This window comes from Procambarus clarkii, chromosome 11, assembly GCF_040958095.1.
Source record: "Procambarus clarkii isolate CNS0578487 chromosome 11, FALCON_Pclarkii_2.0, whole genome shotgun sequence".
NCBI lineage: Eukaryota > Metazoa > Arthropoda > Malacostraca > Decapoda > Cambaridae > Procambarus > Procambarus clarkii.
Genome location: NC_091160.1, coordinates 47156150 through 47181755, shown reverse-complemented (window position 1 = coordinate 47181755; position 25606 = coordinate 47156150). Strand labels below are relative to the sequence as shown.

The 25606-nt window shown below is 49.7% G+C and overlaps 3 protein-coding genes across 6 annotated transcripts in view; 2 read left to right on the top strand and 1 right to left on the bottom strand.

Annotated features, from left to right (window-relative positions):
- Positions 1–25606, top strand: part of LOC123758423 (uncharacterized) — a 188117-nt gene that overhangs the window by 12276 nt on the left and 150235 nt on the right. The gene's annotated exons all lie outside the window — the stretch shown is intronic.
- On the top strand, positions 1873–6790 carry LOC138363713 (uncharacterized). Its single transcript, XM_069323102.1, has 2 exons — positions 1873–2724; positions 6566–6790. The coding sequence occupies exons 1-2, from the start codon at positions 1873–1875 to the stop codon at positions 6788–6790; spliced, it is 1077 nt and encodes a 358-aa protein (XP_069179203.1).
- Positions 11330–23988, bottom strand: LOC138363712 (uncharacterized). Its single transcript, XM_069323101.1, has 2 exons — positions 23787–23988; positions 11330–12276 (listed from the first exon to the last, which is right to left on the bottom strand). The coding sequence occupies exons 1-2, from the start codon at positions 23986–23988 to the stop codon at positions 11330–11332; spliced, it is 1149 nt and encodes a 382-aa protein (XP_069179202.1).

Sequence of the window (25606 nt, the reverse complement as noted above, 5' to 3'; positions counted from 1 at the left end):
CACACACACACACACACACACACACACACACACACACATATATATATATATATATATATATATATATATATATATATATATATATATATATTAGTATATTTTGGTAGCAGTCTTTCCTGTAGACATATATTATTAAATATGACCGAAAAAGTAAGATTAATAATTCTAACACGAATTTTCTCAATCTTTCGTACATTTCTTTTCACTGTTGGAGGTAAATCAAAAATCAATTCTCCAAAATTCATTTTTATTTCTAGTCTGACGCGACACGAGCGCGTTTCGTAAAACTTATTACATTTTCAAAGACTTTAGTTCACAAATACACAACTGAATAGAACTTACGCATCTCTGATTTTATATCTACATTTGAGTGAGGTGGAATGGGTGATGTGGCATTAACACAAGACAGAACAAGAGGTGGCATTAATAGGGTATTAATTTCATCAACACAAGACAGAACAAGAGGTGGCATTAATAGGGTATTAATTTCATCAACACAAGACAGAACACGAAACAATGGGTATTGAATAGAAGTGTTTGTAGAAAGCCTATTGGTCCATATTTCTTGATGCTTCTATATTGGGGCGGAGTCTTGAGGTGGGTAGAATATAGTTGTGCAATAATTGGCTGTTGATTGCTGGTGTTGACTTCTTGATGTGTAATGCCTCGCAAACGTCAAGCCGCCTGCTATCGCTGTATCTATCGATGATTTCTGTGTTGTTTACTAGGATTTCTCTGGCGATGGTTTGGTTGTGGGAAGAGATTATATGTTCCTTAATGGAGCCCTGTTGCTTATGCATCGTTAAACGCCTAGAAAGAGATGTTGTTGTCTTGCCTATATACTGTTTTTTTTGGAGCTTACAGTCCCCAAGAGGGCATTTGAAGGCATAGACGACGTTAGTCTCTTTTAAAGCGTTCTGTTTTGTGTCTGGAGAGTTTCTCATGAGTAGGCTGGCCGTTTTTCTGGTTTTATAGTAAATCGTCAGTTGTATCCTCTGATTTTTGTCTGTAGGGATAACGTTTCTATTAACAATATCTTTCAGGACCCTTTCCTCCGTTTTATGAGCTGTGGAAAAGAACTTTTCCACAGTCCACCACCTCAGTCACCAGTGACACAGTCCACCACCTCAGTCACCAGTGACACAGTCCACCACCTCAGTCACCAGTGTCACAGTCTACCACCTCAGTCACCAGTGACAGTCCACCACCTCAGTCACCAGTGACACAGTCCACCACCTCAGTCACCGTCCACCACCTCAGTCACCAGTGACACAGTCCACCACCTCAGTCACCAGTGACACAGTCTACCACCTCAGTCACCAGTGACACAGTCTACCACCTCAGTCACCAGTGACACAGTCCACCACCTCAGTCACCAGTGACACAGTCCACCACCTCAGTCACCAGTGTCACAGTCCACCACCTCAGTCACCAGTGACACAGTCTACCACCTCAGTCACCAGTGACACAGTCCACCACCTCAGTCACCAGTGACACAGTCTACCACCTCAGTCACCAGTGTCACAGTCCACCACCTCAGTCACCAGTGACACAGTCCACCACCTCAGTCACCAGTGACACAGTCTACCACCTCAGTCACCAGTGACACAGTCCACCACCTCAGTCACCAGTGACACAGTCCACCACCTCAGTCACCAGTGACACAGTCCACCACCTCAGTCACCAGTGACACAGTCTACCACCTCAGTCACCAGTGACACAGTCCACCACCTCAGTCACCAGTGACACAGACACAAACCGTCAAATCTCCTTTTCATTCATTGCTGAAGGAAATACAAACTTCATAATCTTAAAAAAAATATATATATAAATTACGAACAAATGATAAGTTCAATAGTAAGAGCTTGGATGATGGAACTGAGCTGGCGGGGGTGGCTGAGCCGCGTCCCCGTGGTCAGGCTGCTGGCGTCCCGACGCCCCAGCAGCTCCTTGACCTGGTGGTCCTTGGGCGTGGGCGTGATCACGCTCCTCCTCGTGGTTACTGTCTGCGTGGTCTTCCTCAAGGCCTTCAATATACTCATCTCCTACGGACAGCGGGTGTACTCGCGGTATCGTGAGGTGTCCTCCGCCCTGATGAGGGTATCGTCGAGCCCAGACGTGCTGTCCTCTACCGGGACCAGTGTATCGTTGGGCCCAGACGAGCTGTCCTCTACCGGGACGATTGTATCGTTGGACCCAGTCGAGCTGTCCTCTACCGGGACGATTGTGTCGTTGGACCCAGACGACCTGTCCTCTACCAGGACGAGTGTATCGTCGGGTAAAGACGAGCTGTCCTCTACCGGGACCAGTGTATCGTTGGGCCCAGACGAGCTGTCCTCTACCGGGACCAGTGTATCGTTGGCCCCAGACGAGCTGTCCTCTACCGGGACCAGTGTATCGTTGGCCCCAGACGAGCTGTCCTCCACCAGGACGAGTGTATCGTCGGGTCCAGACGAGCTGTCCTCTACCAGGACGAGTGAATCGTCGGATACAGACGAGCTGTCCTCTACCAGGACGAGTGAATCGTCGGGTACAGACGAGCTGTCCTCTACCAGGACGAGTGTATCGTCGGGTACAGACGAGCTGTCCTCTACCAGGACGAGTGAATCGTCGGGTACAGACGAGCTGTCCTCTACCAGGATGGGTGAATCGTCGGGTACAGACGAGCTGTCCTCTACCAGGACGAGTGAATCGTCGGGTACAGACGAGCTGTCCTCCACCAGGGCGAGTGTATCGTCGGGCCCAGATGAGATGTCCTCCACCAGGACACAGACCCCAGCTGAGACAACAGTGCCACTGACCCCAGCTGAGACAACAGTGGCACAGACACCACCTGAGACAACAGACACACAGACCCCACCTGAGACAACAGACACACAGACCCCACCTGAGACAAGGGACATACAAGAACCCAAAATAAAGAAGAAAAGGAAGATGAAGAGGGAAGTGCCCAAAATGCCATGGGGGGTTGTGGTCACACAGGCCCCGTCTGAGACAACAGACACACAGACCCCACCTGAGATAACAGACACACAGACCTCACCTGAGACAACAGACACACAGACCTCACCTGAGACAACAGACACACAGACCCAACCTGAGACAACAGACACACATACCTCACCTGAGACAACAGACACACAGACCCAACCTGAGATAACAGACGCACAGACCCCACCTGAGACAACAGACACACAGACCTCACCTGAGACAACAGACACACAGACCCCACCTGAGACAACTGACACACAGACCCAACCTGAGACAACAGACACACAGACCCCACCTGAGACAACAGACACACAGACCCCACCTGAGACAATAGACACACAGACCCCACCTGAGATAACAGACACACAGACCCCACCTGAGACAACAGACACACAGACCCCACCTGAGACAACAGACACACAGACCCCACCTGAGACAACAGACACACAGACCCAACCTGAGACAACAGACACACAGACCCCACCTGAGACAACAGACACACAGACCCCACCTGAGACAAGGGACATACAAGAACCCAAAATAAAGAAGAAGAGGAAGATGAAGAGGGAAGTGCCCAAAATGCCATGGGGGGTTGTGGTCACACAGGCCCCATCTGAGACAACAGACACACAGGCCCCATCTGAGACAACAGACACACAGATCCCACCTGAGACAACAGACACACAGACCCCACCTGAGATAACAGACACACAGACCCCACCTGAGATAACTGACACACAGACCCCACCTGAGACAAGGGACATACAAGAACCCAAAATAAAGAAGAAGAGGAAGATGAAGAGGGAAGTGCCCAAAATGCCATGGGGGGTTGTGGTCACACAGGCCCCATCTGAGACAACAGACACACAGACCCCACCTGAGACAACAGACACACAGACCCCACCTGAGATAACAGACACACAGACCCCACCTGAGATAACAGACACACAGACCCCACCTGAGATAACAGACACACAGACCCCACCTGAGACAACAGACGCACAGACCCCACTTGAGATAACAGACGCACAGACCTCACCTGAGACAACAGACACACAGACCTCACCTGAGACAACAGACACACAGACCCCACCTGAGACAACTGACACACAGACCCAACCTGAGACAACAGACACACAGACCCCACCTGAGACAACAGACACACAGACCCCACCTGAGACAATAGACACACAGACCCCACCTGAGATAACAGACACACAGACCCCACCTGAGACAACAGACACACAGACCCCACCTGAGACAACAGACACACAGACCCAACCTGAGACAACAGACACAGAGACCCCACCTGAGACAACAGACACACAGACCCCACTTGAAACAACAGACACACAGACCCCACCTGAGACAACAGACACACAGACCCAACCTGAGACAACTGTGATACAAGAACCCAAAGTGAAGAAGAAGAAGAAGAAGAAGAAGGAAGAGCCCAAAATGCCTTGGGGGCGGCCAAAACCTACCCCAGGCCTCTCCCCATCTGAGGTGCGCGATAGGAAAAAAGTCAACTATGATAACCTCTGCAATTGGTGCCGCGGAGAAGTGAAATTACATAAGTACATCGGATATATCTGCTATCACCAGCCCGCCCTATGACACGCTTACACCTGAAGGGCCGGGTGTGAAACCCTACATCTGAAGGGCTGGACGCCCAGTTGGTCACCGGCGTCCGGTTGGCCCCCGGAGTCCGGTTGGCCCCCGGAGTCCGGTTGGCCCCCGGATTCCGGTTGGCCCCCGGAGTCCGGTTGGCCCCCGGAGTCCGGTTGGCCCCCGGATTCCGGTTGGCCCCCGGAGTCCGGTTGGCCCCCGGATTCCGGTTGGCCCCCGGATTCCGGTTGGCCCCCGGGTTCCGGTTGGCCCCCGGATTCAGGTTGGCCCCCGGAGTCCGGTTGGCCCCCGGAGTCTGGTTGGCCCCCGGATTCCGGTTGGCCCCCGGAGTCCGGTTGGCCCCCGGAGTCCGGTTGGTCCCCGGAGTCCGGTTGGCCCCCGGATTCCGGTTGGCCTCCGGATTCCGGTTGGCCCCGGGATTCCGGTTGGCCCTCGGATTCCGGTTGGCCCCCGGAGTCCGGTTGGCCCCCGGATTCCGGTTGGCCCCCGGATTCCGGTTGGCCCCCGGAGTCCGGTTGGCCCCAGGAGTCCGGTTGGCCCCCGGAGTCCGGTTGGCCCCCGGATTCCGGTTGGCCCCCTGAGTCCGGTTGGCCCCCGGATTCCGGTTGGCCCCCGGAGTCCGGTTGGCCCCTGGAGTCCCGTTGGCCCCCTGAGTCCGGTTGGCCCCCGGAGTCCGGTTGGCCCCCGGAGTCCGGTTGGCCCCCGGAGTCCAGTTGGCCCCCGGATTCCGGTTGGCCCCCGAAATCCGGTTGGCTCCCGGAGTCCGGTTGGCCCCCGGATTCCGGTTGGCCCCCGGATTCCGGTTGGCCTGGGGGCGGCCGATGCTGAAGTTTAGCTCACCGCAGGACCCCATAATGCTATAGTGGACTCCACGATGCTGAAGTTTAGGTCTTTCCTGGACCGCACGATGCTGACGTAGGTCTCCTCTCTGTTGGGTCCTCCCTCAGATGTCGCTAGGTTGGTGTCCTCCACAGACGGGTAGGTTGCTCCCTACCTCACAGTTCCTCTCTTGGTCAGACAGGATTCAGCGAATGTCGCCTGTCCTCACACTGGGATATTGGTCCACTTCTCATCTAACGTAGACGTGTAGTTCAACTGCTTCTCCCCAGGAGTTGTTGTCTCTGGTACATTGGACCAGGACTCTGCCACCCGAGCCCTTCACTGCCGGAACAGTCCGCAGGTTGCACCTCAACCCCCCAGTGCCGCCTCTCCCGACACACAGACCCCATCTCAGACAACAGACACAGACCCCACCAGAGATAACGGTGATTTTCAGATTGTTGGATTTTGTTGATATTGAAAGTTATTGGTTTGGCGTTTTTTCTTTTGACTTTTTAAAGGTTTTATTGACAACAAATTCAGGGAATCAAAATTCAACAAGGGGGGGCCCTTGACGGCTGAGTTGACAGCGCTCGGGTTTCGTAGTCCTAAGGTTCCGGGTTTGATCATCGGTGGAGGCGGAAACAAATAGGCAGAGTTTCTTTCACCCTGATGTGCCTGTTCATCTAACAATAAATAGTTGGTCCAAGGCACGAGGACCCATCTCCGCCCGTCATACCTGCCAACACCTCCACCATCTCTGGATGACCACGAGTCCAGACTTTAACTACTCGGATGACCACGAGTCCAGACTTTAGTTACTCGGATGACCACGAGTCCAGACTTTAGTTACTCGGATGACCACAAGTCCAGACTTTAGTTACTCGGATGACCACGAGTCCAGACTTTAGTTACTCGAATGACCACGAGTCCAGACTTTAGTTACTCGGATGACCACAAGTCCAGACTTTAGTTACTCGGATGACCATGAGTCCAGACTTTAGTTACTCGGATGACCACGAGTCCAGAGTCCAGAGACATGAGTCCAGACTCCAGAGACCAGACTCCAGAGACCAGAGTCCAGAGTCCAGAGGCTAGAGTCCAGAGTCCAGAGTACTGAGTACAGAGACCAGAGTCCAGAGACCAGAGACCAGAGGCCAGAGATCAGAGGCCAGAGTATAAAGACCAGAGTCCAGAGAACAGAGTCCAGAGACCAGAGACCAGAGGCCAGAGTATAAAGACCAGAGTCCAGAGACCAGAGTCCAGAGAACAGAGTACAGACAAAAGAGTACAGAGACCAGAGTCCAGAGTCCAGAGACCAGAGTCCAAAGACCAGAGTCCAGAGATCTGAATCCAGAGTTCATAATCCAAAGACCAGAGTCCAGAGACCATAGTTCGGAGTCCAGAGACCAGAGTTCAATGTCCAGAATCCAGAGACCAGAGTTCAGAGAACAGAGTCCAGAGTACAGAGCCCACAGTCTACACAGACTTACATCACTATACTCTATACACACTAACATCACTATACTCTATACACACTAACATCACTATACTCTACACACACTTATATCACTGTACTCTACACACACTTATATCACTGTACTCTACACACACTTATATCACTGTACTCTACACACACTTATATCACTGTACTCTACACACACTTATATCACTGTACTCTACACACACTTATATCACTGTACTCTACACACACTTATATCACTGTACTCTACACACACTTATATCACTGTACTCTACACACACTTACATCACTGTACTCTACACACACTTACATCACTGTACTCTACACACACTTACATCACTGTACTCTACACACACTTACATCACTGTACTCTACACACACTTACATCACTGTACTCTACACACACTTACATCACTGTACTCTACACACACTTACATCACTGTACTCTACACACACTTACATCACTGTACTCTACACACACTTACATCACTATACTCTACACACACTTACATCACTATACTCTACACACACTTACATCACTATACTCTACACACACTTACATCACTATACTCTACACACACTTACATCACTACACTCTACACACACTTACATCACTATACTCTACACACACTTACATCACTATACTCTACACACACTTACATCACTATACTCTACACACACTTACATCACTGTACTCTATACACACTAACATCACTATACTCTACACACACTTACATCACTGTACTCTACACACACATCACTATACTCTACACACACATCACTATACTCTACACACACTAACATCACTATACTCTACACACACTAACATCACTATACTCTTCAGATACTTATATCACTATATTCTACACACACTAACATCACTATACTCTACACACACTTACATCACTATACTCTACACACACTTACATCACTATACTCTACACACACTTACATCACTATACTCTACACACACTTACATCACTATACTCTACACACACTTACATCACTATACTCTACACACACTTACATCACTATACTCTACACACACTTACATCACTATACTCTACACACACTTACATCACTGTACTCTATACACACTAACATCACTATACTCTACACACACTTACATCACTGTACTCTACACACACATCACTATACTCTACACACACATCACTATACTCTACACACACTAACATCACTATACTCTTCAGATACTTATATCACTATACTCTACACACACTAACATCACTATACTCTACACACACTTACATCACTATACTCTACACACACTTACATCACTGTACTCTATACACACTAACATCACTATACTCTACACACACTTATATCACTATACTCTACACACACTTCCATCACTATACTCTACACACACATCACTATACTCTACACACACATCACTATACTCTACACACACATCACTATACTCTTCAGATACTTATATCAATATTCTCTACACACACTAACATTACTATACTCTACACACAATTATAACACTATACACACACTTACATCACTATTCTCTACACACACTTACATCACTGTACTCTACACACACTTACATCAATATACTCTACACACACATCACTATACTTTTTTTTTTTTTTTTTTTTTTTTTTTTTTTTTTTTTTTTTTTTTTAGATATATACAAGAGTTGTTACATTCTTGTATAGCCACTAGTACGCGTAGCGTTTCGGGCAAGTCCTTAATCCTCCTATGGTCCCTGGAATACGTAACTCTACTGTTACGGCCCTCTCGGGTCGCAACTGGGTTCTTACTCTGATGTCGTTAGAGGAAGGGTATCCGGCCCCAAGCCAGTAGTGGCTTTCAAGGGATGTGATCAGTAACGCAAGTAAACTAAAAGGGGAAGGGAAAGAAAGGCAAAAACTTAAGATTATAATTAATACCTTCACCAATAAATAATATATAAAAGTTACACAGGAGGAGGGATATTAACACTGCACAGGGGAATTATTTACACTGTAGTCTTCTTCTGAAGAGCCTGGATCATCTTGGTGCCAAGTTCTCGGTGCTCTCGTGGCCTCTCGACGAATCCTTCAAAAGCCGAGTCTACCCCAGCCACAGGCCAGCCAAAACGCAGTTCCACTGGGGGCACCGCCGTGGAGGCCGTCAACCACAAGTCCAGCAAACTGCTGGCAGGTTCCGGATCAGCAACGCTGTTCAGGCCACTCCACGAGCGATACTAGGGTAGTGCCCTAGTCAGGAGCCTCGTGTGATACCACAGATCACTCTCCTGTCCACAATACCCCAGTGGTCAATCGTCTCCAGCAGTCGGTCCCGGGTACGACAATCCTTCAACTGCCACTTCACTGGCAGGGTAACACCACAGTGTTCTTCCGGGAGGCGACTCACAGCTGCTGCAGCAAAGCACAAGGTATGGGGACGGCTGCCTTGGGTAGACTGACTCAACTTCCCTTACAGCAGTCCCAGGTCGACTCTGTAAGCAGACACGTCATCAATAACAGGGACACACTAAAGCACCTCACTTACAGGCTCAGACACAAACGCCCGACGTATCCACTCCATAGATGGCGTTGTCGTCTGAGCACCACCTCACCAGAGGTCAGCAGCGGCGGTGTTGTGAGCTGAACAGGACTGGAAACTGGCCCTTGTGGCCGGTACACTTCGTCCTCAACAGGTGTCTTCGTCCATTTGGAGGGGGGTTTCGGGAGCTGACCCACAGATGGCGCGGTCGTCACTGCTCCGTGCTCGGACGCTGGACTCGGGTCCGTAACATCTACACACACATCACTATACTCTACACACTTACATCACTATACTCTACACACACATCACTATACTCTACACACACATCACTATACTCTACACACACTTACATCACTATACTCTACACACACATCACTATACTCAACACACACTTACAACACTATACTCTACACACACATCACTATACTCTACACACACATCACTATACTCTACACACACATCACTATACTCTACACACACATCACTATACTCTACACTAACAACCTGACTACTTCAACATGGAGGCTTGTCTCAGTAACAAGGGTCGTAACACACTAATAACCCTTGCACTATCACGGGTCAATATGCCTATCCAGAGAGCAACTTTACCTACCTTGAGATGTTTTTGGGGCTCAGTGTCCCCGCGGCCCGGTCCTCGACAATAGATGACTGACAAGATCATGTCTATAGGTCACCAAGACAGTGCCCAGATGGCTGTGTACCCTAGAGATTCACCATCCAAAGACAGGCGGGGCCAAAGAGCCAAAGCTCAACCCACGCAAGCACCTCAGTCACCAGTGTCACAGTCTACCACCTCAGTCACCAGTGTCACAGTCCACCACCTCAGTTACCAGTGACACAGTCCACCACCTCAGTCACCAGTGACACAGTCTACCACCTCAGTCACCAGTGACACAGTCCACCACCTCAGTCACCAGTGACACAGTCCACCACCTCAGTCACCAGTGACACAGTCTACCACCTCAGTCACCAGTGACACAGTCCACTACCTCAGTCACCAGTGACACAGTCCACCACCTCAGTCACCAGTGACACAGTCCACCACCTCAGTCACCAGTGACACAGTCCACTACCTCAGTCACCAGTGACACAGTCCACTACCTCAGTCACCAGTGACACAGTCCACCACCTCAGTCACCAGTGACACAGTCCACCACCTCAGTCACCAGTGACACAGTCCACCACCTCAGTCACCAGTGTCACAGTCCACCACCTCAGTCACCAGTGTCACAGTCCACCACCTCAGTCACCAGTGACACAGTCCACCACCTCAGTCACCAGTGGCACAGTCCACCACCTCAGTCACCAGTGTCACAGTCCACCACCTCAGTCACCAGTGACACAGTCCACCACCTCAGTCACCAGTGTCACAGTCCACCACCTCAGTCACCAGTGTCACAATCCACCACCTCAGTCACCAGTGTCACAGTCCACCACCTCAGTCACCAGTGTCACAGTCCACCACCTCAGTCACCAGTGACACAGTCCACCACCTCAGTCACCAGTGACACAGTCCACCACCTCAGTCACCAGTGACACAGACACAAACCGTCAAATCTCCTTTTCATTCATTGCTGAAGGAAAAGAATACAAACTTCATAATCTTAAAAAATATATATATATAAATTACGAACAAATGATAAGGTCAATAGTAAGAGCTTGGATGATGGAACTGAGCTGGCGGGGGTGGCTGAGCCGCGTCCCCGTGGTCAGGCTGCTGGCGTCCCGACGCCCCAGCAGCTCCTTGACCTGGTGGTCCTTGGGCGTGGGCGTGATCACGCTCCTCCTCGTGGTTACTGTCTGCGTGGTCTTCCTCAAGGCCTTCAATACACTCATCTCCTACGGACAGCGGGCGTACTCGCGCTATCGTGAGGTGTCCTCCGCCCTGATGAGGGTATCGTCGAGCCCAGACGAGCTGTCCTCTACGGGGACGATTGTATCGTTGGGCCCAGACGAGCTGTCCTCTACCGGGACGAGTGTATCGTTGGGCCCAGACGAGCTGTCCTCCACGAGGACGAGTGAATCGTCGGGTCCAGACGAGCTGTCCTCTACCAGGACGAGTGTATCGTTGGCCCAAGACGAGCTGTCCTCCACCAGGACGAGTGTGTCGTCGGGTACAGACGAGCTGTCCTCTACCAGGACGAGTGTGTCGTCGGGTACAGACGAGCTGTCCTCTACCAGGACGAGTGTATCGTTGGCCCCAGACGAGCTGTCCTCTACCAGGACCAGTGTATCGTTGGCCCCAGACGAGCTGTCCTCCACGAGGACGAGTGAATCGTCGGGTCCAGACGAGCTGTCCTCTACCAGGACGAGTGTATCGTCGGGTACAGACGATCTGTCCTCTACCAGGACGAGTGAATCGTCGGGTACAGACGAGCTGTCCTCCACCAGGACGAGTGTATCGTCGGGTACAGACGAGCTGTCCTCTACCAGGACGAGTGAATCGTCGGGTACAGACGAGCTGTCCTCTACCAGGACGAGTGAATCGTCGGGTACAGACGAGCTGTCCTCTACCAGGACGAGTGTATCGTCGTGTCCAGACGAGCTGTCCTCCACCAGGACGAGTGTATCGTCGGGTACAGACGAGCTGTCCTCTACCAGGACGAGTGAATCGTCGGGTACAGACGAGCTGTCCTCCACCAGGACGAGTGTATCGTCGGGTACAGACGAGCTGTCCTCTACAAGGACGAGTGAATCGTCGGGTACAGACGAGCTGTCCTCCACCAGGACGAGTGTATCGTCGGGCCCAGACGAGCTGTCCTCCACCAGGACACAGACCCCAGCTGAGACAACAGTGCCACAGACACCACCTGAGACAACAGACACACAGACCCCACCTGAGACAACAGACACACAGACCCCACCTGAGATAACAGACACACAGACCCCACCTGAGATAACAGACACACAGACCCCATCTGAGATAACAGACACACAGACCCCACCTGAGACAACAGACACACAGACCCCACCTGAGACAAGGGACATACAAAAACCCAAAATGAAGAAGAAGAGGAAGATGAAGAGGGAAGTGCCCGAAATGCCATGGGGGGTTGTGGTCACACAGGCCCCATCTGAGACAACAGACACACAGGCCCCATCTGAGACAACAGACACACAGACCCCACCTGAGACAACAGACACACAGACCCCACCTGAGATAACAGACATACAGACCCCACCTGAGATAACAGACACACAGACCCCACCTGAGACAAGGGACATACAAAAACCCAAAATGAAGAAGAAGAGGAAGATGAAGAGGGAAGTGCCCGAAATGCCATGGGGGGTTGTGGTCACACAGGCCCCACCTGAGACAACAGACACACAGGCCCCATCTGAGACAACAGACACACATACCCCACCTGAGAAAACTGACACACAGACCCCTCCTGAGACAAAAGTAACACAGACCCCACCTGAGACAACAGTGACACAGACCCCACCTGAGACAACAGACACACAGACCCCACCTGAGATAACAGACATACAGACCCCACCTGAGATAACAGACACACAGACCCCACCTGAGACAAGGGACATACAAAAACCCAAAATAAAGAAGAAGAGGAAGATGAAGAGGGAAGTGCCCAAAATGCCATGGGGGGTTGTGGTCACACAGGCCCCATCTGAGACAACAGACACACAGACCCCATCTGAGACAACAGACACACAGACCCCACCTGAGACAACAGACACACAGACCCCACCTGAGATAATAGACACACAGACCCCTACTGAGACAACAGACACACAGACCCCACCTGAGATAACAGACACACAGACCCTACCTGAGACAACAGACACACAGACCTCACCTGAGACAACAGATACACAGACCCCACCTGAGACAACAGACACAAAGACCCCACCTGAGACAACAGACACAAAGACCCCACCTGAGACAACAGACACACAGACCCCACCTGAGACAACAGACACACAGACCCCACTTGAAACAACAGACACACAGACCCCACCTGAGACAACAGACACACAGACCCCATCTGAGACAACAGACACACAGACCCCACCTGAGACAACAGACACACAGACCCCACCTGAGACCACAGACACACAGACCCCACCTGAGACAACAGACACACAGACCCCACCTGAGACAACAGACACACATACCCAACCTGAGACAACAGACACACAGACCCCACCTGAGACAACAGACACACAGACCCCACCTGAGACAACAGACACACAGACCCCACCTGAGACAATAGACACACAGACCCCACCTGAGATAACAGACACACAGACCCCACCTGAGACAACAGACACACAGACCCCACCTGAGACAACAGACACACAGACCCAACCTGAGACAACAAACACACAGACCCCACCTGAGACAACAGACACACAGACCCCACTTGAAACAACAGACACACAGACCCCACCTGAGACAACAGACACACAGACCCCACCTGAGACAACTGTGATACAAGAACCCAAAGTGAAGAAGAAGAAGAAGAAGAAGAAGGAAGAGCCCAAAATGCCTTGGGGGCGGCCAAAACCTACCCCAGGCCTCTCCCCATCTGAGGTGCGCGATAGGAAAAAGGTCAACTATGATAACCTCTGCAATTGGTGCCGCGGAGAAGTGAAATTACATAAGTACATCGGATATATCTGCTATCACCAGCCCGCCCTATGACACGCTTACACCTGAAGGGCAGCGTGTAAAACCCTACATCTGAAGGGCTGGACGCCCAGTTGGCCACCGGCGTCCGGTTGGTCACCAGCGTTCAGTTGGCCACCGGAGTCCGGTTGGCCCCCGGATTCCGGTTGGCCCCCGGATTCCGGTTGGCCCCCAGATTCCGGTTGGCCCCCGGAGTCCGGTTGGCCCCCGGATTCCGGTTGGCCCCCGGATTCCGGTTGGCCCCCGGATTCCGGTTGGCCCCCGGAGTCCGGTTGGCCACCGGAGTCCGGTTGGCCCCCGGATTCCGGTTGGCCCCCGGATTCCGGTTGGCCCCCGGAGTCCGATTGGCCCCCGGAGTCCGGTTGGCCCCCGGAGTCCAGTTGGCCCCCGGATTCCGGTTGGCCCCCGGAGTCCGGTTGGCCCCCGGATTCCGGTTGGCCCCCGGATTCCGGTTGGCCCCCGGATTCCGGTTGGCCCCCGGAGTCCGGTTGGCCCCCGGATTCCGGTTGGCCCCCGGATTCCGGTTGGCCCCCGGATTCCGGTTGGCCTCCGGAGTCCGGTTGCCCTGGTGGCGGCCGATGCTGAAGTTTAGCTCACTGCAGGACCCCATAATGCTAAAGTGGACTCCACGATGCTGAAGTTTAGGTCTTTCATGGACCGCACGATGCTGAAGTAGGTCTCCTCTCTGTTGGGTCCTCCCTCAGATGTGGCAAGGTTGGTCTCCTCCACAGACGGGTAGGTTGCTCCCTACCTCACAGTTCCTCTCTTGGTCAGACAGGATTCAGCGAATGTCGCCTGTCCTCACACTGGGATATTGGTCCACTTCTCATCTACCGTAGACGTGTAGTTCAACTGCTTCTCCCCAGGAGTTGTTGTCTCTGGTACATTGGACCAGGACTCTGCCACCCGAGCCCTTCACTGCCGGAACAGTCCGCAGGTTGCACCTCAACCCCCCAGTGCCGCCTCTCCCGACACACAGACCCCACCTCAGACAACAGACACAGACCCCACCAGACCCCACCAGAGACAACGGTGATTTTCAGATTGCTGGATTTTGTTGATATTGAAAGTTATTGGTTTGGCGTTTTTTCTTTCGACTTTTTAAAGGTTTTATTGACAACAAATTCAGGGAATCAAAATTAAAAAATGGGGACCCTTGACGGCTGAGTGGACAGCGCTCGGTATTCGTAGTCCTAAGGTTCCGGGTTTGATCATCGGTGGAGGCGGAAACAAATGGGCAGAGTTTCTTTCACCCTGATTTTCCTGTTCACCTAACAATAAATAGGTTCCCTGGAGTTAGACAGCTGCATATACGATCGAAAAGCAACGTTCTTTGTATAAGAGGACAGGATGCCAAGATGGACGTGCATCTGGATCTAAATCTCAGCTTGGCCATCCATGAAGTGAGTGAAACGTTTGGGCTCACGTTGTGGTGGTTGCATCGTGACTCCTGTGGGGAGGCTCCGGAACCTCTCTCTGATGTCCTTGGTTATCACAGCTAAAGTATGTTGTTAATGAATGACTCTCTCTCTCTCTGTCTGTCTCTCTCTCTGTCTGTCTGTCTCTCTCTGTCCCTCTCTCTCTCTCTCTCTCTCTCTCTCCCTCTCTCTCTCTCTCTCTCTCTCTCTCTCTCTCTCTCTCTCTCTCTCTCTCTCTCTCTCTCTCTCTCTCTTTCTCTCTATCTATCTGTCTGTCCCTCTGTCTGTCCCTCTGTCTCTCTCTCTCTCTCTGTCTGTCCCTCTCTCTCTCTCTCTCTCTCTCTCTCTCTCTGTCTCCCTGTCTCTCAGTCTGTCTGTCTCTCTCTCTCTCTCTCTCTCTCTCTGTCTCCCTCTCTCTCAGTCTGTCTGTCTCTCTCTCTCTCTCTCTCTCTCTCTCTGTCTCCCTCTCTCTCAGTCAGTCTGTCTGTCTGTCTGTCTCTCTCTCTCTCTCTCTCTCTCTCTCTCTCTCTCTCTCTCTCTCTCTCTCTCTCTCCCTCTCTCTCTCTCTCTCTCTCTCTCTCTCTCTCTCTCTCTCTCTCTCTCTCTCTCTCTCTCTCTCTCTCTCTCTCTCTCTCTCTCTCTCTCTCTCTCTCTCTATAAATAAATAAATAAATATGTTTATTCAGGTAAGGTACATACATACAAGTAATGTTACATTAATGGATCGATATATAGATAGAGCTAGTACATACAATGCCTAAAGCCACTATTACGCAATGCGTTTCGGGCAGGAAAAACATTAATATCTAGAACTTAATACTAATTGAGCATAAAGAATAAAATGTGTTGAGAACAAATACAAATAAAGATAAAAAAAGGGGGAACATGACTGAAAAAGCAGCACAAATACAATAGGTTGACAAACAGTGTTGATTAAAAAAAAAAAATAACAGACATGGGTTGACAATAGAGGGGTAAGGTAGGTTACAGGGAATTTATTAGGTAGTGTTTAGTTACTGGTTGAGAGAGGTACAGTCTTTAACATGGTTGGGAAGGTCATTCCACATTCTGGGTCCCTTGATTTGTAGAGCATTTCTAGTTTGATTAAGTCGTACTCTAGGAATATCAAAACTGTATTTATTTCTGGTGTGATGCTCATGGGTTCTGTTACAACCTTCAATGAAGCTTTTGAGGTCAGGATGGGCATTACAGTTCAGCGTTTTATATATGTATAATACACAAGAGAGAATGTGCAGTGACTTAATATCAAACATATTCAGAGATTTGAGTAAGGGTACCGAGTGATGTCTGGGGCCAGAGTTGGATATTGTCCTAATAGCAGCTTTGTGTTGGGTAATAAGAGGACGTAAATGATTTTGGGTAGTAGAACCCCAAGCACAAATACCATAGATGAGGTATGGATAGATGAGGGAGTAATAGAGAGTAACCAGGGCAGGGCGGGGTACATAATATCTGATCTTAGACAGAATGCCAACAGTTTTTGAAACTTTTTTTGATATATTTAGAATGTGACCCTGGAAATTCAGCTTGTGGTCGATGAGAACGCCAAGGAATTTGCCATCTAATTTGTTACAAATTTGGGTATTGTTTATTTTGAGATTTATCTGATTAGAGGATTTATTGCCAAACAGAATATAAAACGTTTTGTCAATGTTAAGGGTGAGTTTGTTGGCGGTTAGCCAAAGATGGACTTTCTCTAGCTCAGTATTTACTGTGGCATTTAGAGCAATGGGGTCAGGACTGGAGTAAATGAAGGTTGTGTCGTCAGCAAATAGAATTGGTTTGAGGTGTTGGGAGGCATTTGGAAGGTCATTAATGTAGATAAGAAAGAGGAGAGGGCCAAGTATGCTGCCCTGAGGAACACCAATGTTGATGGGTAGGGTGGGAGAAATTGTATTATTCACAGAAACATACTGGAGCCTGTCAGTAAGATAAGATTTGAGGTATTGGAGGGAGTGTCCTCTGACTCCATAATGATGTAATTTAAGAAGAAGGTTTTGATGGTTGACAGTGTCAAAAGCCTTACGCAGGTCCACAAATAACCCAACAGGAAACTCCTTTTTATCAAGAGCTGCGTGAATTAAGTTAATCATACTAATAAGTGCATCGTTAGTGCTTTTTTGGGTCTGAAGCCATATTGACAAGAACTAAGTATATTGTGTTTGGATAGAAAAGAGTAAAGCTGCTTGTAGATTAGTTTTTCGAATATTTTTGACAAGTTAGGCAGGATTGATATAGGTCCGTAGTTGTTAACATCTGTGAGATCACCACATTTGTGGACAGGGGTTACTCTTGCTTTTTTTAGAATGTCAGGAAAGGTTTGGAGTTCAAGTGAATTGTTGAAGAGCAATGCAATAGCAGGGGCTAGAGATCTGGAGGCTTTTTTGTAAATTAAAGTTGGTATCTCCTCGAGGGCACTAGACTTGGTTTTAAGGGAAAGGATTATTTCATTGACATCAGTGGAACTAGTAGGCTTTAGGTACAGAGACTGTGGATTACCACCGACCTGTAAGATAGTCCTTAACATCAGTACAGGAAGATGGAATATCATTTGCAAGGGATGACCCAATGGAAGAGAAGAACCTATTGAACTCAATAGCAGAATTAGAGGCTGAAAGCTGACCAGCGTTATCGGAAAGGAGTGTTGGTTTATTATTTAAAATCTTCTTTGATCCCAATATTTGTGAAATTGTGCTCCAAGTTTTTTTAATGTTGCTCTTTATTTGGGTAAATTTATCTTCATAGTATTTAGTTTTGGCTCGTCTAATTATTTTAGATAGCAATAACGAGTAATTCTTTGAGAATTCTTTGGAGACTGTTCCTAGACTATACTTCTTCTCAAGGTCGTGTTTTTTGTTAATGGATTTAAGTATTCCCTTTGTAAGCCAAGGATTGTTAAGTCTTTTGCTTGTGACTTGTTTTTTGCTTGTGACTTACATCACTATACTCCACACACTTATATCACTATACTCTACACACACTTACATCACTATACTCTACGCACACTTATATCACTATACTCTACACACACTTACATCACTATACTCTACACACACTTACATCACTATACTCTACACACTTATATCACTATACTCTACACACACTTACATCACTATACTCTACACACACTTACATCACTATACTCTACACACTGTCACGTGGGGGGTGGGCCGGGCCGGGGCTCTGCTAACACTCGGCTGCTAGGGGCTCAAAAGGCCCAAATACTCAGCCCCTCCGACTCCCGGGATTTACCAGATTCTCCTTGGTCACACAAGAGAGGACCAACAATGCCCACCTCCGCAGGTCTTTGCTTCCACCGCAAAAGGGGGTGCCACTGATTCACCCTGGAAGCCCTTCAGTCAAACACGGGGAAACTGCTGTTAACAGTTCCAGCCTAGACCCGTGGAGGAGTGAAGGAAAACTCAGGCTTACCTTATAATAATAACCTCCCTGAGTCTTGCCTGCCAGACAAAGAGGTTGCAGGAACTCCTTTCCCGCCTGTCTTCTCTATCTTCTTCTTAGCAAGGTCGCCAGCTGGGTTATTATATCTGCACCCCAGCAATGCAGTTCAGTGGGTGTATTATATATTGTTTGTAGCCAGAAGATTGCTACTCCCATAGATCTGCTACTAGACTGTTGGCCCAGGGTACTCTCCCAGGAAGGTCTGTGTGGCTTTACCTCTCTCTAGCCACTACGTTAATAGTTGCCACCATTCAGGCACCGATACTGATCGGATGGCTAAAGGTACACTTTTATGTAAGTCTGTGCTGTCTTTACCACTCTCCAGGCAATAAGAACTGCTATAGAGAACGTAGTGTTCCCTAGGTGGTACTATGATAACCTTCGTGTATGCTCATAGAGAAATATCATAAATGGAGGCACACTTAAACACAGTGATAAAATGTGTGAATTTACTGATGCAAATTACATGAACACACACACAATCACAAGTAATACATGAATATGGAAATAAGAATAATAAGTCTGGAGATCGTCAGCCTCTTCTTCCACGACCTCCAACACTCCTTCAACTGGGCAGAAAGACAGGAGTACCACACTCTCACACAGGAAGGCCTCTTCACCACGTCGGCGCCTCCTCTTCACTGTCCTGCCATCCATACACACTGTCCCCTCTGACAGTCCTGGACACAAGCTGCCTTGCAGCCTATTCTACTACTAAAGCATTAATGTCCTGCTGCCACATACATAAATAAATATTGCGGCCTAACTAGCCTACTCACACAAGGGGTAATGGGAGGGAAAATGATCTACCTTACATTCCTGGCTCACGACGCCTGTCCCTCGATGGTGTGAGGTTCCCACGCTTCCTTGGGTCGATCCTTGACGATCCAGAACGTTCCACAGGTCCTCAGGTGTCATGGAGCCTTCGCGTCGTCGCCGTTCCAATCCCTGAGATTCAGCTGCCCCAATCCTGGTTCATCGATGGGCGCTGAGCTAATCACTATTTTTCCCACACTCGCCCCTTCCACAAGGCGTTGCTCCTTGTCCTAGGCACGGTGTCGTCCTTCCAAGATTCTCAGTGGATGTGACCCGGTCACAGCTAGGCCTGCCCGCCGCACCTTCCAGACCTCAACGTCCAGCGGCGCCGCCCCCGCGTCGTCGCCGACTATTTTCCAAGTTTGGCACTTCTCTGCTCAATGAACTTGGTTCCTTTTTGCTTCCCAGAAGTGCAGGGTCTCCAATAATTTATGGTGGGCTGCGATGGCTAGTTTAATCCACTGAATAAGGCTTGTAGAGCCTCTAATCCTTGAGAGCAGACCGAGGCGCGTCCTGTCGCTTCTAAGGTCGGGTCAACTCTGACGTTGGCGCCGCCCGGGGCACTCGGTGACGTCATGGCGGACCCTGATTTGTCGTCCGCGACCTAAGTCGGCCAATCCGCGATCGGCTAGTGTCCCTTCCAAAAGGTCATATCTGCATTAGGGGAAACTTTCATTTTATAACAGGGCGCCAATTTCCCTTTATTTACAACTTATAATATAACTTCCTTCCCTTTACTGGCAGCCGGTCTGGTGGCCACATATATCATTAGACTCCCTGAACCTCAGAGAATCAGTAGGGAGAGCTGATATGACTCTTTAAGCCGGCAAACGAAAGAAATAGGAGAGGGCACCGTAACAACACACATCACTATTCTCTACACACACTTACATCACTATACTCTACACACACAACACTATTCTCTTCACACACATCACTATACTCTACACACACATCACTTTACTCTACACACACATATATCACTATACTCTTCACACACATCACTATGCTCTACAAACACATCACTATACTCTACACACACATCACTATTCTCTACACACACTTACATCACTATACTCTACACACACAACACTATTCTCTGCACACACATCACTATACTCTACACACACATCACTATACTCTACACACACATCACTATACTCAACACACACTTACATCACTATACTCTACACACACATCACTATACTCTACACACACTTACATCACTATACTCTACACACACTTACATCACTATACTCTACACACACTTACATCACTATACTCTACACACACATCACTATTCTCTACACACACATCACTATACTCTACACACACATCACTATACTCTACACACACTTACATCACTATACTCTACACACACATCACTATACTCTACACACACTTACATCACTATACTCTACACACACTTACATCACTATACTCTACACACACTTACATCACTATACTCTACACACACTTACATCACTATACTCTACACACACTTACATCACTATACTCTACACACACATCACTATTCTCTACACACACTTACATCACTATACTCTACACACACAACACTATTCTCTGCACACACATCACTATACTCTACACACACATCACTATACTCTACACACACATCACTACACTCAACACACACTTACATCACTATACTCTACACACACATCACTATACTCTACACACACATCACTATACTCTACACACACATCACTATACTCTACACACACATCACTACACTCAACACACACTTACATCACTATACTCTACACACACATCACTATACTCTACACACACATCACTATACTCTACACACACATCACTATACTCTACACACACATCACTATACTCTACACACACATCACTATACTCTACACACACATCACTATACTCTACACACACATCACTATACTCTACACACACATCACTATACTCTACACACACATCACTATACTCTACACACACATCACTATACTCTACACACACATCACTATACTCTACACACACATCACTACACTCAACACACACTTACATCACTATACTCTACACACACATCACTATACTCTACACACACATCACTATACTCTACACACACATCACTATACTCTACACACACATCACTATACTCTACACTAACAACCTGACTACTTCAACATGGAGGCTTGTCTCAGTAACAAGGGTCGTAACACACTAATAACCCTTGCACTATCACGGGTCAATATGCCTATCCAGAGAGCAACTTTACCTACCTTGAGATGTTTTTGGGGCTCAGCGTCCCCGCGGCCCGGTCCTCGACAATAGATGACTGACAAGATCATGTCTATAGGTCACCAAGACAGTGCCGAGATGGCTGTGTACCCTAGAGATTCACCATCCAAAGACAGGCGGGGCCAAAGAGCCAAAGCTCAACCCACGCAAGCATCTCAGTCACCAGTGACACAGTCTACCACCTCAGTCACCAGTGACACAGTCCACCACCTCAGTCACCAGTGACACAGTCCACCACCTCAGTCACCAGTGACACAGTCCACCACCTCAGTCACCAGTGTCACAGTCTTCCACCTCAGTCACCAGTGTCACAGTCCACCACCTCAGTCACCAGTGTCACAGTCCACCACCTCAGTCACCAGTGACACAGTCCACTACCTCAGTCACCAGTGACACAGTCCACACCTCAGTCACCAGTGTCACAGTCCACCACCTCAGTCACCAGTGACACAGTCCACCACCTCAGTCACCAGTGACACAGTCCACCACCTCAGTCACCAGTGTCACAGTCCACCACCTCAGTCACCAGTGACACAGTCCACACGTACCTCAGTCACCAGTGACACAGTCCACCACCTCAGTCACCAGTGTCACAGTCCACCACCTCAGTCACCAGTGACACAGTCCACCACCTCAGTCACCAGTGACACAGTCCACCACCTCAGTCACCAGTGACACAGTCCACCACCTCAGTCACCAGTGACACAGTCCACCACCTCAGTCACCAGTGACACAGTCCACCACCTCAGTCACCAGTGACACAGTCCATTACCTCAGTCACCAGTGACACAGTCCACCACCTCAGTCACCAGTGACACAGTCCACTACCTCAGTCACCAGTGACACAGTCCACCACCTCAGTCACCAGTGACACAGTCCACCACCTCAGTCACCACTGACACAGTCAACCACCTCAGTCACCAGTGACACAGTCCACCACCTCAGTCACCAGTGTCACAGTCCACTACCTCAGTCACCAGTGACACAGTCCACTACCTCAGTCACCAGTGACACAGTCCACCACCTCAGTCACCAGTGTCACAGTCCACCACCTCAGTCACCAGTGACACAGTCCACCACCTCAGTCAGCAGTGACACAGTCTACCACCTCAGTCACCAGTGACACAGTCCACTACCTCAGTCACCAGTGACACAGTCCACCACCTCAGTCACCAGTGTCACAGTCTACCACCTCAGTCACCAGTGACACAGTCTACCACCTCAGTCACCAGTGACACAGTCTACCACCTCAGTCACCAGTGACACAATCTACCACCTCAGTCACCAGTGACACAGTCCACTACCTCAGTCACCAGTGACACAGTCCACCACCTCAGTCACCAGTGTCACAGTCCACCACCTCAGTCACCAGTGTCACAGTCCACCACCTCAGTCACTAGTGACACAGTCCACCACCTCAGTCATCAGTGTCACAGTCCACCACCTCAGTCACCAGTGTCACAGTCCACCACCTCAGTCACTAGTGACACAGTCCACAACCTCAGTCACCAGTGTCACAGTCCACTACCTCAGTCACCAGTGACACAGTCCACCACCTCAGTCACCAGTGTCACAGACACAACCCGTCAAATCTCCTTTTCATTCATTGCTGAAGGAAAAGAATACAAACTTAATAATCTTAAAAAAAATATATATATAAATTACGAACAAATGATAAGTTCAATAGTAAGAGCTTGGATGATGGAACTGAGCTGGCGGGGGTGGCTGAGCCGCGTCCCCGTGGTCAGGCTGCTGGCGTCCCGACGCCCCAGCAGCTCCTTGACCTGGTGGTCCTTGGGCGTGGGCGTGATCACGCTCCTCCTCGTGGTTACTGTCTGCGTGGTCTTCCTCAAGGCCTTCAATATACTCATCTCCTACGGACAGCGGGCGTACTCGCGCTATCGTGAGGTGTCCTCCGCCCTGATGAGGGTATCGTCGAGCCCAGACGAGCTGTCCTCTACGGGGACGATAGTATCGTTGGACCCAGACGAGCTGTCCTCTACCGGGACGAGTGTATCGTTGGGCCCAGACGAGCTGTCCTCCACCAGGACGCGTGTATCGTCGGGTACAGACGAGCTGTCCTCTACCAGGACGAGTGAATCGTCGGGTACAGACGAGCTGTCCTCCACCAGGACGAGTGTATCGTCGGGTACAGACGAGCTGTCCTCTACCAGGACGAGTGAATCGTCGGGTACAGACGAGCTGTCCTCTACCAGGACGAGTGAATCGTCGGGTACAGACGAGCTGTCCTCCACCAGGACGAGTGTATCGTCGGGCCTAGACGAGCTGTCCTCCACCAGGACACAGACCCCAGCTGAGACAACAGTGCCACAGACATCACCTGAGACAACAGACACACAGACCCCACCTGAGACCACAGACACACAGACCCCACCTGAGACAACAGACACACATACCCCACCTGAGACAACTGACACACAGACCCCACCTGAGACAAAAGTAACACAGACCCCACCTGAGACAACAGTGACACAGACCCCATCTGAGACAACAGACACACAGACCCCACCTGAGACAACAGACACACAGACCCCACCTGAGACAACAGTGACACAGACCCCACCTGAGACAACAAACACACAGACCCCCCCTGAGACAACAGACACACAGACCCCACCTGAGACAACAGACTCACAGACCCCACCTGAGACAACAGACACACAGACCCAACCTGAGACAACAGACACACAGACCCCACCTGAAACAACAGACACACAGACCCCACCTGAGACAACAGACACACAGACCCCACTTGAAACAACAGACACACAGACCCCACCTGAGACAAGGGACATACAAGAACCCAAAATAAAGAAGAAGAGGAAGATGAAGAGGGAAGTGCCCAAAATGCCATGGGGGGTTGTGGTCACACAGGCCCCATCTGAGACAACAGACACACAGACCCCACCTGAGACAACAGACACACATACCCCACCTGAGATAACAGACACACAGACCCCACCTGAGATAAGAGACACACAGACCCCACCTGAGACAAGGGACATACAAGAACCCAAAATGAAGAAGAAGAGGAAGATGAAGAGGGAAGTGCCCGAAATGCCATGGGGGGTTGTGGTCACACAGGCCCCACCTGAGACAACAAACACACAGACCCCACCTGAGACAACAGACACACAGACCCCACCTGAGACAACAAACACACACACCCCACCTGAGACAACTGACACACAGACCCCACCTGAGACAAAAGTAACACAGACCCCACCTGAGACAACAGTGACACAGACCCCATCTGAGACAACAGGCACACAGACCCCACCTGAGACAACAGACACACAGACCTCACCTGAGACAACAGACACACAGACCTCACCTGAGACAACAGACACACAGACCCAACCTGAGACAACAGACACACAGACCCCACCTGAGACAACAGACACACAGACCCCACCTGAGATAACAGACACACAGACCCCACCTGAGACAAGGGACATACAAGAACCC